At 38.0% G+C, this 15,959-nt stretch overlaps 1 protein-coding gene across 1 annotated transcript in view; it reads right to left on the bottom strand.

The window, feature by feature from the left end:
* SUCLG2 (succinate-CoA ligase GDP-forming beta subunit) overlaps nt 1-15,959 on the bottom strand; it is a 250,538-nt gene that overhangs the window by 7,383 nt on the left and 227,196 nt on the right. Inside the window, exon 10 of the mRNA XM_015593808.2 lies at nt 12,121-12,241. Within this exon, the coding sequence (XP_015449294.1) occupies nt 12,121-12,241 (121 nt within the window). The remainder of the gene's footprint in view (nt 1-12,120; nt 12,242-15,959) is intronic.

Here is a 15,959-nt window from a genome sequence, read left to right as displayed (position 1 = left end):
GCAGCTGCAAGGGGAAGCGGGAACATACAGAGAAGAGGGTTAAAAGGTAAAAAGCAGCCAGTAAAACGAGGTCACTGGAAAAGGATAACAGAGGAAGCCTTGGGCAATTGCTTGCTAGTTTGTGGATTCCTTTCATTAATGATATTCTTTGAGTATTCGAGGTTAGTTTCTTCTTGATTCACCAAGTAGCTGATATCTACTCCATAGCCCTTTCTCTGCTTTTATTTCTAAACAGAAATCATCATGGCTGTTTTAAAGTCCAACACGAAATTAAGAGTTCCAAAGAGAGTGTTTGTGCCTGTGTACCCAATTACAACGGAAATCGATCTCTTCCTTACATTTAAATAGCATTGCTGTCATGTTCTAGTATTTATTAAATGCAGCACTGCTTTTTAATGAGGCTGCAGGACAACACTTTTAATAACAATCTCTGCAGATAGCTGATCCAGTCACTCTGGTCAAACTTCAGGTACTTCTATAGTATCTGCTTATCGAAAGCCACTCAGCAAATGGTTGTCTACCAACTGCATGCCCTAAAAACGGCAATGCTTAGAGAATCAAAAGGGACTGATTTTGAAATGAAATTTCGCTCGACTAGTAGAGGATATTATAAAAAAAATTATAATAATAATTAAAATTTAAAAAATTCTCCACCTCTTCTGTTTTACCACAGACTTCCTGCCACTGGGTGGAGTGAGAGAGCTGTAACAGATACGCATGGTTGATTTATCAAATTTGTTCTTTGCTTTCATTACGAGAGAAGGTAACAGTAGTGGACAAAAATTACAGAGTTTGGTTCAAAAGATGCAGTCTCACTCATTCCAATCAGGACAGCTTTTTATCATAGGACTATGAAGAAAACTACTCTGGAAGTATATAGATGCTGTCTTGTTAAAATTATTTTAATAGGAATTAAGTGGCTTTTTTTTTTTTTAAGGATAGTACTTATTGAGTATATACTAGTTGTAATAAATGTTTGTTGAAAACAAGAGTTAAGGGGCTCGCAATATCATATCACTTTAATCTTTGCAGCAACATTTTAAAGTCAATGTCATTTTTATTCTCATTTTATAGATGAGGCAACTGAGGCACTGGGAGGCTTAGGAACTTGCCCAACGTCCCCCAGCAAGTCAGAGACCGAGCCAGGGCTAGAACCAGGTTTGTCTGACTGCAAAACCTCACCACAACCATGCAGCCTGGCTTTCAGTCCTGAAAGGCATCCTAGGAAGACTTTAAGATAAGACTATTGTTTTTATTAGAGGAAACTGAGGCCCAGAGCCGTCAGATAATTTGTAGAGGCGAAATAACCAGTTAACCATGCCAGGTCTGCCTCTCAGATTGGTGTTCTGTCAGGGCTGGCAAATCTGCCTTCAGGCCAAATTGAGCCTGCAGCCTCTTTTTGTACCACCTGCGAGCTAAGAATAGTTTTTACATTTTTAAATAGTTGGAAAAAAATCAGAAGAATAATATTTTGTGATACATGAAAATTACATGAAATTCAAATTTCAGTGTCCATAAATAAAGTTTTGGTGGAACACAGCCAAAGTGATTCATTTACAGATTGTCCATGGCTGCTTTTGTGCTATAATGCAGAACTGAGTAGGTGTGACAGAGATGGCATCGCCCATAAATCTAAAATATTTCGATCCCTGCTCTAAGTAATCAAGTGTTTTATTTTTTATTTGTTTGTTTGCTTGTTTTCCTGAGAGAGGGGAGGTCAGTGGAAGCAAATCAAATTCTATAAAGCAGCAAATTCCTCCTAAAATGTTCACTGTCCCTGTGCCCTTGTTCCTCCTTCGTATTCTCCTTTCAACTGACGACCAGATAGAAGAGGTCCATTTTCTGGCGACATATTTTAGATAACTGATCACATATCTCTTGTCTTGTTATTATATTGTCAGAAATAGAATAATTCATTGAGAATCAGAGGTAAAACTCCTGCCCTAATTCATCGAGGGCTTATGCTAGGTGCTTATGCTTTTGCTATCAACTATGTTAAATCTCAAAAGATCAACATATATTAATGTAAAGCAAACATACTGAGATCTTTAGTGTTAAACTAGAATGAAATAAATCTTCTGGTAAACAAGAACACTTTACAGTTCTGCGTCTGCTAAGGGATAGGAATGATCTTTTAGAGAAGGAACTATTTTAATTTTATTTGCCTTCCTTGTTCGAGATGGTTCGTGCTCAGTACCTAGCACCTTGCCTGGCTCACTGCAGGCAGCCCACATTGTCCACCCTTGCTCGAGTTATGGTCAAGAGCTCAGATAATAATAACAGCTAAAATTTATTAAGCCAGGTGACTTAAAAACTTATCAGCTTCTTACAACAATCCTATGATGCTCCTATATTTTTATTCCCATTTCACAGATGAGGAAGCTGAGATTTTTAAACTGTGCTCTGTTACTGACTAGCCAAGCAACCCAGGAAAGTTACTCAAGTTGGATGAGTATCTTACCAAAATTCTGTGTATCTTTCACATGTTATAAAAATTAAAGGCGATAGACAATAACTTGTGCAGTTGTATCCTGTACACACTTTTTCCTTGATGATTTCTCCTCCCATGGTGAGAAGAAACCATTGCCCAGGATGTGAGAGTGACAGTTATTCCTATGAGGACAGCAGAAGTCAGCGACTTTAGTGGCAGGAAACCAATGGCCAGGTTCTTCCTGGCAAAATTTCAAGGTGTGTCTATGCTTATGATCACACAAGTAAGGTTTAGGACCAAGTCTACCACGTATTCATTGAGAGCTTATGCTAGGTACTTAAGCTTTTGCTTTCAACTGTTAACTCTCAAAAAAGCAACATATATTAATGTAAACCAAGTGTACGAAGAGTCTTAATGTTAAACTAGAGAGGAATAAACCTTCTGGCAAACAAGGCTACTTTACAATTATGTACCAGCTATGGGATAGGAATGATCTTTTAAAGAAGAAACTGTTTTATATGCCTACACATCAGCAATATGGACTTTGCCTTTCTTGAGTCTACTTCATGGTTGTCAATCCCCATATATTCTAATTGAGTGACTTCAGAAATTCTCATTTGTCTGAAATGCTGACTTTGGAACTCCACTGCTGTCTAAGAAGGGACATCACTGCATCACTGTACATGATTCTGTATTTATTTGGGGGAAATGACTCAGTGGACCTCATCGCTAATAGTTTCTGTGAGGAAAAGTTAGATTCTGAGAGCTTACTATTGTCTGCCGAATTCTTTCTTGACTCTTATGAAATATTTCGGAGATGAGGAGAGAGGGAGATTTAGTCACAGATACCATGGAGGTGTTTCCACTGCTTGCCTCTCTTCTACATCAGGCTGAAAATTATGTCCCACTGTCTATCTTTGGAAAAAAGATTTACTGTGGCACAGCCACACTCATTCCTTTCCGTATTGTCTATGCTGCTTCTGTACTACAATGGCAGAGTTGAGTTACTGCAGCAGAAAATATGGCCCACAAAGCATAAAATCTGGTCCTTTACAGAAAAAGTTTACAGACCTTTGCTCTATACAATCTAAAATTTTGGCCCCATGACTGCAGGGCCAGGCAGAGGATAAGAACCCAGCTTCATTTGGCACTTTCCCAGCTTGTAGAGTCCACTTCTGTCTTCTGATACAGCCTACAGCTATATTTCTAGGAGAGAAAATTCCACCTATGTTCTCTTCGAATCAACAATGGCAAACACTTGATTCAAGTGCCCCCATTCTCTTTTCTCGCATCTGAGGTAGACAATAATGATCATAGAACTCTTTTCCACTGAGCTGGGATACAGCTTCAGAATCTTTCTCAGCGCGTCACTGCAGGCAGCCACTGCCAGTAAATAGAAGGTGGCATGAGATGTAAGCTATTTGTCCTTCCTGTCCTAAAACATTCTCATGGAAGTATCTCTGCCTCTGGACAGCTTCAAGGTGGCACTCTCCGGGAGAGTTATCTTAACAGGACATACCTGTCACCTGTAAAATAGCAGACAGAATCTACCTGTGTCAATTCCCTGATAGCCATGTGCTTTCGCTCTCTCTGATGGCTGATCAACTACGACTTTCAGGTGTTACATAAGGAAACTGAGGCATGAAGAAATGAACTGACTGATCCCTCGGAAAATTCCCAGGGAGCAGACAGTGGGGCTGTGACTTTGTAAGGCAGGACTCAGGATATGCAAGCCCCCATACCTGCCTTGCTCTGAATCTCCTCCTTATCAAAGTGCCCCATGCAGAGCGTCTGCTCAGGGAAATAACTTCGGGCTCTTATTTTGAAAGGATGGCCACTGGCCACATGACCCAAAGGCAGCCCACTGCTAGGGCAGACTAATGATCTGTGATGTGCATCAGAGGGGCGGTTCTTTCCATGCAGAGTGGCAGTGATAAGCACAGCACTCCTGGTCTCTTCTTTGACTACCAGTAGCTCCATGGTGGTGGGAAAGCCTTACCTGATTGGAATGTTTGAATGGAAAAATTGGCATGTGCAACACAGCCTCTTCCTCTTCTCTTCCTTTTGAGTATGAGGCTCACTGTGAGCCTGATCATCTTTTATCCCTCGGTCTTCTGCCCTGGGGGTGGGAGGCCTACCCAGGTCCAGTAATGCCTGTGAGTGTGTATAAAGCTGCCTAATTCTGGCATTCCAAATAAGGAAGCTCGCTGTTGATACACAATAAGGTGCATCCTTCAACTTTTTCTTTTCCAGTAATAAGGTGATATTTTGGTCTCTTTAGTTCTTAATATCTTATTTCTCTGCAGGATCAAAACCCAGATGGAGAAGAATCTGTTGGGTCCTCTCAAGACCCCAACAACATAGCCTACTTAGATGGGCTGTGGACGACAGGAGTGATGATTATTAGTTAAGCTTAATAGATTGATGACCTGTGGGATCTAGACTTCTAGAGAACAGAGAGGGACCAGGCTGGCCTTGATGAGAGACCAAGGGCATAGAGGCACCAAGAAAGAACAAGAGGGAGTGAGAGAGTCAGAGTAGGGAGCTTTTCAGGTTCCATGACATTAAAACCCTACAATAAACCATCTTTTTTATTACAGTGGTTGGAGATGCTCAAGTCAACCAAAAAAAAAAAAAGAAAAAAGAAAAAGCTGCATAATGCAGAGGCCCTCTTCCTTAAAGGAGCCCTAGTCCTGTCATTATAATGACAGCTTTCCTAAGGTGCGTTAGAAGGCTTTTTCTTGAGTGAGGCAGTAGATGTCTAACATGGTATAAATTTCAATTACTCACACAAATTATCTAGAGGCAACGTAAAAACTCCCAGTGTCAAATATAATAGATTATTTGTCTAAATATTTTATTTAAAATAGCTTTAGGTAGTCTAACTAATACTTCAGGTTATTAGTGAGAGTTGGTCTAATATTTAAGTGTGGCAAAGTTTAAGCATTCAGGAGTGTTTATCGATTTAGACAACAAGAGGATTTAAGGCTTGTTGACAGAACAAGATTGTTGCCAACATCTCATTTGGTTTAATCTGGTGATGATGAATTTAACACTAGGGACGATAACACAGGGAGAAGATGCTAGTGATTAAAGGGAAGAGAGGTGATAGGTGTCAACGTGAAGGGAAATCTAGTGAGCTTCCTTACTCCAAACGCAAATAAGGATACATCCACAGGAGACTGAAGGAAGGAGGAGATGAAGAGAGATACGTGGGCACTAGTGAAGCAGAAAGCAAGGTGAGTGACAGGGTGTGCAGAAAATGGAGACCAGAAAAATGGGAACAGAAAAAAGAATGAGAAACGTAAAGAGGAAAAGAGACGTGCACTGAGAGAGAACATCTGACCCCTCCTAGGAGTCACATTTCCAATTACAGCAGCAACAGAACTGAAAAGGGAGAGAAGGAAAAAATGTGCTTGGAGAAGCCGGGGGTGGAGGTGGGAAACAGGCCCATCTCACCTTGCAGGGAACAGAGATTGAGGAAGGGAGAGAAGATGAAAACTCATGGCCGGGCATAAGTTGGGAAAGGTGCAAAGAGGCCGGGGATGTTAACAGACACAGAGCCAGACTCCTGGCCCCGCGGGGTATCTGCATTCACTCTACCCAGAATCGTGCCACCATTGAGCCAGGGTCACTTCCTCTGCTGACTCTGGGTGGAAGCAATGAACCTACGGCTCGAACATTCTCAATGAAAACTTTTTTTAAGCTTATCAGCCAGAGTCCATCTGCCCAGGCTGTCTTTTTGATGGGTGTCAAAAGAACAATGACTGTTCTTCTCTCCTGGTCCCAGACCCTAGCATAACTGAAGACTCGCAGAATGGACAGCAGCCAAATGTACGGGCACAGCTGAGAGCTGCGTTGTTGTCTCTTAACACTTTAATACCTAAGGTTTCCTTTCCCAGATCAAAGTATCACGCAGCAATTTAACTGTGTCCATACTAGGAAGAACACTTAATTTGCATTCCTCTGGTTGTGGCTCCAATCTGTCAGTATTTCAGAGGGCAAAGATAAGGAAGTATCCATGGAGAAGAGGTGCTGGTGCCTTGGTCGAAAAAACAAAAGAAACAGAATACAAAGTTTCTGACTTAGAGATGGTTATAGTCTCAACAACTATAGGGAGAGTTTATGGAATATTAGAGAGATTGCTAAGGATAAGGAGGGGGACTGGAGGGGTCTCTTGTTTCTAAGATATTTGGCAAAAGAGAATCAAAATGTTTATGCTGCTGAAAAAAAACCTTTTGGTACTGAGATAAAAAAAATCAAACTGACGAGATTTGGCTAAGAGAAATGGGATGCAACCTACAAATTATCTAGGCTCATTATTATTTTTTTTGTGACCTTAACTTGGAATCATAATGAACATCTGAGAGAAAAGCAAATTCCTCTTCAGGCCTATTTGAAACACAGTTTGCTACAGATTTAAATGGGAAATGACAAGAGAAAATGAATTGTAAAAAAAGAAAAGTTCTTGGATCTAGATCTGTAAAAAATCACCCACAAAATCCAAAGCTTTGGCTAAAACACATTTGCATGTTGAATACACAAAGCTATCAACAAATGACTATATATTGCTCAACAGTATCATAGGTTGGGCTGAATTAACCATTGAATTTTTGTGTTCAGTATGTATACATTTCAAAAAGAAAAGAAAACTTATTGCAGATTATTTGTTCTTTATTCCTAAGAGTAACAACTGTCTACAAAATCTAAACTCCCCACCAAAATGTGGTTGCTCAATCTACCCAGGAGTCTTTTAAATAAAAGTAATCCTGTCTCAGCTGGTGAGTTCTATTCTGATAAGGCAGGTAAATACATGTAATTACAAAGTTACCATTTTCAAAGAGGAGAGTAATCCTTTCTTATCCACTGGTAAAACAGCTTGTAATTATTATACAGCTAAGAACAAAGATTTGTCCACAAAATCCCACTAAATCAAGTCTGATTTGATTGATTAAAACTATCCTCATAAGGACATTCCTAATACACTGTGTGTAGCAATAGTCTTCAAAATGTGGGCCACAGATTGGTGAGACTCATGGCAAGGATGCCGGGATTTCCAAATGGCTGAAAAACTACCAAGAGAGGCCACCTTCTTTATGTATAAGACATAGATGCTACTAATAAAACATATTATCGGGCTTTTGAAATATCTGTTATCTTGGTCATCAAAAATCTCACATTTGTTTAGACTACACAGCCATGTATCAGAGTATTTGAAACTTAGAAAGCAATTAAGGAAAGTTAGCAATGACAATTATTATTATAATTCAGACTCCAGTAAAATTTATCTACCATACTTAGTTTTTATGTATCACTCAGCTTTATCATAATGTTGGGATGATCACAGACACTCCTTTCTCATTTCACTTTCACTAGCTAGACATTAGTGTGTATTCTGGAAATGTGAACCAATTTTAATATTAAAATAAAGATCACTAAGAAATTCACCACTTATGACAGAAAGTATAGTGCTATGTAAGTTATATAGAAACTACCACGAGAATTGTCCAAAACGTTCCTGCTTTTTGTCTTTCTCTGTGACCAAAGGCAATGAAGAGTTGCTCTGTTTAGAAAAACAGAAGGAACTAAATCATACTCTAAGGCTGGGTAAAACACAACTGAATGCAGAAAGATTTGTGAGAAGAGAAGAATTTATGTTCCAACCCAGAGGAAAGCAAATGGAAAAGTTAGATTGAGAAACTCCTCAAAAGTCCCTGTAGTTAGCAACTTTTTCTCATCAGGAGCATTGAGAACCCAGACTTCCTGTGACAGGAGATTTTTGGTTTTGGTTGGTTTCTCACTTTAACAGAGCTGTACTGCAGAACAATTTCCAATTCAGCAAGTCCTGAGCGTGGTTTACTGGGGGCCTTCAAAATGGGAGTAACATCCATTTGCCTATCACACCTCTCCATGGATCATTCCCCGTATTCCTACATCTCTACCTCTACAGGCATTCCATCAGCTTCATCTCGAACTAAGGATGGCTAAATCCAACTGTAATACTCTTCTCTTCTCTGTATATTTCCCACTTCTGACTTTCCCATATCCACTGGCTATACCATTATTCTCTTGGTCAATAGATTTAAAACCCTAGCTCCCCGCTTTTTCTCTCACCTACTTTTCTCTTTGCTCTTGATTCTATTCCATTTTTACTTCTATATGATAATCCTGCCTGGGTTTTAGATTCTAATGTCATGGACTCTGGCTCATAACTTGATTTTCCCAGTCCATTCTTTTAGCCATAACATGTTGCTGCAATCATTACTCTCTCAGGTCAGCCTTCTGATCTACTGAGTTTCAGTCTATCACTGTTAGGGTCCCAATATCAACTCCCAAGTATGAAACAGATCTGATGACTTGCTTTTGATCTTTACTCAATTCCATGATTCAAATATTACTTATTTCCACGTTTAACTTGGACATTTTCCTTTTACAATAATTCTTTGCTAACTCACATATGTAAATATAATATAATTATAGTAGTCAATACTGAGTAAGTTTAAGAACAGGGGTGCACCAATGAAAGTGGGCTGGGCTACAGCAGACACTCAGCTTTATAGGGCCTTTATAAATCATACCATCTCCCGTTTTCTGCATTTTGTTATCTATGATTAGTGCCAAGAGTAGAGCTGAAGCAGAATTTTTCCTCTTTTCCTTATTTATCATGAAGGGCCAATACAATTTTGGGATAGGTCTTAACCTGCTGGTTTCTCAGAAATCAAATATCTTTATTAGTGAGTGTCCTTGGTGTGGGGCCATGCTGAGTGTGAAAGCCTGTATTTACCTAAGGACATTTAGCCCACAACAGGAAGAAAAGAATACCAGCTAGGACTCCAGAAATGCCAAAAGCTCTTCTGCTTTTCCTCTCTTGATGAAAGTCCTAGGTGCTTACTATAGGACAGAGACCATTATGTGAAAAGAGGGTGGTGCCAAAGAAGGTGTCTGTGCATATTTTTAGCCTATATAAATTTGTGAGACAGTATCCTCTTTGATCTCATCTTGAGTTTTCACCTTCAACTCCCCATGATACAGAGGACACTGTTTGGTATCAATATTTCTGAAGATTCCACAAGCCACACTGGTGGCTTTCTGAGAAGTCTTGATGACCATTGCTACAAAGATAGAAGCAGATTCTAGTACAGCAAACACTTGCTATATTATCTTGTATTGTTAAATTTTCTTTCTTTTTGTTTTATTTCCCTAGTTATCCAGTAACTAAGATCGTTTCTTATATTTCTATACATCCTCCTTAATGCCTAAAGCTCAATAACCTGCACACAGTATTTATTATATTAATTAGCTAATTAAAAACCCACAGGCATATACCTTGGGAGTGCATTAACTTAAAAGATGCAAATCTGATTGTTTAATAAATTTAGAGATTTCAAAGCTTCTTCCTACTAGCTCAGATAGACTTCTGATTTATATTTATATTTTTAAGATTTAATTCACTCAGATGTTTTAATGTCCCTATAAACTTTGCCAACTGGAGCTTTTGCTTTTTTCATTTTTCTTTTGCGATCATTATTTCTATCAAGTGCATATTGTCCTGATATAAGTTTGTGAGGCAGAGAGGCTCAGAGAGAGAAAAGAGAGTGGCAGAGAGTGAGAGAAGAAAGAGACACAAAGGAAGAAGCGGAGAAAAACAGGCTGCAGTTGTTCTGGAGTCTTGATCACAAAAGACAGGAATACATAGCAGGGTCAAAATACCCCTGGACTTCACCTTGAAAAGAATGTCTTTAGAGATTTACAGCACCAGCAGGAAAGCTGGGGGAATCGAGCTATCCCAAGAAGGATACTATAGAAATCTACTCAAGGGGGGTGCTTGATCATTGTAATCTGAGTTTTTTTTGATAATGGTGACACAGCTGTTACATAGCTCTTCACATTAAAATGTCTGTTTCTGCTTCTCTGCTACAGTAGTTTTCAAAGTATGGTCCATAGAACCCTGGGGGAGGTCCCTGACATAAAAAACAAACAAACTATTGGTAATAATAAAATAATAATAATAATAATACTCTGTTGGCATTTGCACTGATGAAGCAAAAGTAATGGTGGATGAAGCTATTGGCATGTTACTATCGAATCAAAGCAGTGGCACCAAACTGTACTAGTAGTCATTATATTTTTCACCACCACATACTTGCAATAAAATGTTGCCACTTTTAAGTAAGAATGTCCTTAATGAACAGTAAAAACAATATTAATTTTATTAAATCTCAAACATTAAGTGCAGGTCTTTCTAATACCCTGTGTGACCAAATGAGAAGTATACATAAACTGCATACTGAACAATGGTGGTTGTTCGTAGGAAAAGTTTTTGTGCAATTGTTTGACTAGCAAGCTAAAGGACCCACTTTTCCATTGAACACTATTTTTTCTTGGAATAATGAAGGACACACGATGGTTGTTCAGACTTAGTGATTTGGTAGACACTTTCTCAAAAATAAGTAAAGTGAGTCTGTCATTTCAAGGGAAACAACTGACCGTTTTGTGGCTGATGATAAAATTTGTACTTTTAAGTGAAAATTAGAATTCTGGAAAATTTTCATCTACCACCTTGATAGCTTCCCAGTACTTGGAAGCTTCTCTGAGGAGAATGGTGTGATATTAACAAATGCGAATTTTCTGACTTTGTATGTTGAAATGTGTCAACGTTTGGAAGATCTACATTATGTAAAATTTTCCTCATGAGCAATGGATAAATGGACAAATCATGCAATGGATAAATGGACAAATCATGCATGCATAAAATCCATTTAATGTGCAAGACAGACTGATGTATTTTAGCATAACAGTGTATCAAAAGTTCATTGAAGTAGTTTCAGATTACACATAAAACTAATATTTAATAAAGAAACTATTACTTGTAGATTTTAATGTAGTGCCAAAGAGAAGAATATTCAAAATTATATGGAATGATTCTTAAAAACTTCTCCCTTTTACAAATATATAGCTCTATATGAGGCCATATTTTCTTCATATACTTTAACCAAAACTACATATTGCAAAAGATAAAATGAAGAAGCAAATATTAAGCTACATATTAAAGAAATTTTGAAACTGTAAAATAATGCTGCTATTTTTATTAAAATTTTAAGAAAGTACTTATGTTATGGTTCATAAAATATACAGTACATATATTTATGTATAAATGTATAATATAAAAATAAAATTAAATTAAAATTTTATTTAAAAATATTTTTACAGTTCCAGTATTTACTTCTCTTACCAAAATAATTAAATTATTAAATTAATCAATAAACATCGACAGATATGACCTAAATAAAGCAGAGCTCCTTGTGCTCCACAATTTTAACAAGTAAGGAAGAGCTGAGACCAAAAGGTTTTGAGAGCCATTGCCTTCCCATGATGAATAATTCTTGGAGCAGCATTTCTCAGAGTGTTTCTTTCAAAACACTAATCTCATAAAATGATTCATAATAAAAGGGCTCCACACTGGAATAAGTATTGAAAATGTGGAGAATCATAATATATGCCATTCTTGGAGAGCTGTAATCTATATTAGCCTGTTAGATGCTCACAGACGTACTGCTGTACTGCAATTATTTGATTTTATTTAATCCAGTGTTTCCTTTGATTTCTCAGGAAGTCTATGAATGCATAACACTCTGGTCACCTGACCTTGGAGAATGAGACTAGAACTGTGGAAAGTGCCCGTCACTCACCTTCAAGCCGAATCACCAAGGGCACCTTAAGTTCCAGCTCTCGGCACGCTTTGGTGATCCCATTGGCAATGATGGCACAGTTGACAATGCCACCAAAAATATTGACAAGGATGGCTTCAACCTGAAATCAAAAATAAGAAGGTGCCTATCAAAATGCTGATAGCCAACATTCTCGAAAATAGCTGGCTAAACAATAGAGACAAATAAAAATATACTTTTTTTTTTCCAACATAGAACATAAAATATAAAACAAAAGGCCTAGAAAATATTAAGAAAGTTAAAATTTAGTACTGAATTAATACCTATATGTAACATTATCATATTAATCCATATTATCTCGTCAATCACTTCTTTGACCTCAAAATGAATTAAATCACCATTCATTTATTACATACTCTCTTCTGCTTTTTAAAATAGTTTTCTGAAGTTGTTCCTTGATGAATAGTGTCATTTAAAATTTTATTCACTAGTATTTTTTCTCCCCATAGTTTATACTTAAATTTATCTGTTATGGTGCCTTATGGAATATTTCAAAACTAGAAACTTATTAATTATTTGTTGTTTGTATTAACAGGCAAAGATAGAAACTTTTCCATGCTTTGATATGCTAGAGATATATTCTCAAAAGTCAGAGATAGCTTCATTATCTTAGATAGCAATCATTTTGATTAAAAAAAAAAAAAAGAACCCCCAAAGAAAGATACAAACTCATACAAGTAAGGATATAAGGAAAGTCAAATCACTGACTTAAATTTACACTGAAATGTAAATTTAAACATGTCATGTTAACCTATTTGTGCGTATTTATATTCAAAGGCGTGTAGGCCAAAAAAAAACTGTACTTGTCCTGACTTGATAAATAGGTATAAGAGAATCCTGTATAATTAACATGAAGAACAAGATAATGAAGAGAATTCATTACCTAGATTAATTGATAACACCCACAGAAAATGGCTATTCATCAAGCTTGAGGCATCAAAATTCCAACAATGGAATCACAATTAAATTATGCTACACTAATTGCTAAGCATATATGTGTGTGTTGCATGCCATTTTAAAATCCCATTATTTCAATATGCTAAATTAACTACACAAAGCATATGAGAAAAGAATACCTTATATTTGTTCAGCACTTAACTGTTTTAGAAAGTGCTATTATATGAACTCTCATTTTTAATTTTGATTTTTGCCAGAATGCTATTCAGAAAATACAAGGAAGGTTTGTACTTCATTGCTGATAAAGCCATTCAGAGAATGCACACGATGTGTCCCAAGGTCATAAAGCTAACATGTAGCAGTGATGAGACTCAAAGTCAGCTCTCCAGAAAACCTACTGATTCTTCATTCATGCCAGGTGCTAGAGCTGGGACCTTGGACAAGGTACACGCCTTGTCTTGAACACGGTTTCCTCATCTACAAAATAGAAATAGTAATACCTAGTCCCTAAGGTTGTTGAAAGGACTAAATGATATAATACATGTGAAATGCTTAATGTATGCCTGTGTATTTATACGTGCATCTCTTTCTCCATCCTCTCACCCCCCTTTTCTTTATTTTTCTTTCCTTCTTTCTTCCCTATCCTCCCACCCCGCTCCCATTTGGCAACCATCAGCTTGTTCTCTGTATCTATGAGTCTGTTTCTGATTTTTTTTTTTTAAGATTCCACATGTAAGTGAAATCATACAGTATTTGTCTTTCTCTCTCTGACTTATTTCACTTAGCATAATACCCTCTAAGTCCACTTGTGTTGTTGCAAATAGCAAGATTTCGTCCTTTTTAATGGTGAATAATTTCTCATTACACACACACACACACACACACACACTCCACATCCTCTTTACCCATCATTGATCTATTGATAGACATCTAGGTTGCTTCCATATCTTGGCTATTGTAAATAATGCTGTATTGAACACAGGGGTGCATATACCTTTTCAAATCAGTGCTTTGTTTTCTTTGAATAAATAGCCAGAAGTAGAATTGCTGGGTATTATAGCAGCTCTATTTTTAATTTTTCAAAGAATCTCCATATTGTTTTCCATAGTGGCTGCACTATACATGCATTTATTTCAACAAGCAACAATGAAAGTGGGCAGGTTACCTAGATAGCAGTAAAAATTTTTTTAAAAAACCTTTTAGTAGAATAGAGCTATGTTGAATTTGAATTTAATAGAAACACAAACTTATTGAAGTTCACTAAAAAGGTAACATCTTAAGAATAAAATAAATGAGCAATATTTTTCAAACCAATTAGAGATTGGGGTTACTCCCAAAAAAGAAATCTCCCATTACCATTCACAGCAGGCTGACTGGTAAGCAGAAGCTTGCTTTCTAATAACAGCTTTTAAATGCTGTTAGCACTGAGGCTTGGTACAACAGTCGTTTCCAAATAGCTGTGGGATAGAGGGGAACTTGCCAGAACAATGAAAGAAAAAACACTCAAGAGAAATACTGACTCCATGGGGTCCAAGAGAGAAACTCAAGAACCAGTAATGGCCAAGGCTCACTCAAGTTTCTGTAGAAGAACTAGGCTTCCCAGTAAAGCACACATACACCTCTGCTATGTTCCAACCTGCATGGTATTTAAGGTTGAGTTCAGATGTCAACAACTTGTCAGTCAAGTTGTCTGTCTCATCAACGTAGAGTGAATTACTCTGTTCAACCCATCTAAAACAGTATGATCACTCTATATAGTAGTTGTATCATACACAACAAACTCGTGTGAATTCATCTATATAGGCAGGAGTGGGAGGCAAAGAGATAAGATGCCCTTGGCTCTACGATTCAATCTACTCAGTGTGTGTACGTCCTCAAAGGAGTGCCAAATATGAGCTGTAGACCTGGTGTTGCCCCGGGTATCTAAAAATAGATGCTCTTCATATGACAACTTGTACCTATAAGGTAAGCCAACCACTTCACTGCTGCTGAAACCAAGGAAAAGCCCACTTTTCCACCAAAGGAGGAATAACTGGCTTTGTTAGACTTGCTGAGAAACAGACTGTTGTCCACTGTAGTTTATTCACCTCTCACCGTGAACCCAGCTCCAAGATCAATGCTCCTGTGTGGGTCACCTTTGTGCTCCATTGCAACAGGACTACGTAGTTTCCCCATCAGCAACTAGCACAACCCGTGACATAAGCATAATCATCTAATAATAGTTTCAAGAGTGAATGAATTTCAAGAGACACTTAATGACCATCATACTGGTACCAAGCACAGAGTTTAGTTAAATGCTTGGGGTAAGAAGATGAATAAGATATCATTACTGTCTTCCAGTAATTCAAACACTCATTTGAGACCAGGAAGCTGGCAGTTACAATTCTGGGTTTACAGACTTCTCACAGAGCTAAGACCAGGGCACGGCCGGTGATACAGACTGCTGTAACAAGAGAGGGCTTTTAGAAGAGGTATTGTTCCAGGAGACAAAGAGAAGGAAAGAGCAGGAACTCAGGTAGAAAGGAGAGGCCAGGGTGAAGGCAGAGGTGTCACCCAATTTAGTTCACTCAGGACCTACAGGCTGAATAGGGGAATAATTCGAGATGCTGCAGGTGAGGCAGAAAGAGCGGCGAGTGCCAGAGGCCAGTGATGGGGACTTGGTTCTTTTTGCTTATTCCTTCTTTTTCCAGAGCTGGGTGAAGGCAGGTCTTGAAAGTAGGCTCCCTGGGAGGACACGGGTAAAGTGATAGGAGAGAGAGAGAGAGGGATGGGGAGGAAAGTGAGTACATGAGTGAACGTGAGATATACAGAGAAATCTTGTGAGAGTACTGGGATGGAGAGAGCAAGAAAGAAAAGCAGTGAGATAGGGAGCATGAGAGAATGAGCAAGCAAACAGGAGGGAA

This window comes from Pteropus alecto, unplaced genomic scaffold, assembly GCF_000325575.1.
Source record: "Pteropus alecto unplaced genomic scaffold, ASM32557v1 scaffold75, whole genome shotgun sequence".
In the NCBI taxonomy this organism is placed as follows: domain Eukaryota; kingdom Metazoa; phylum Chordata; class Mammalia; order Chiroptera; family Pteropodidae; genus Pteropus; species Pteropus alecto.
Note: the sequence above shows the minus strand (reverse complement) of the source record. Positions and strands in the feature narration are given on the sequence as shown.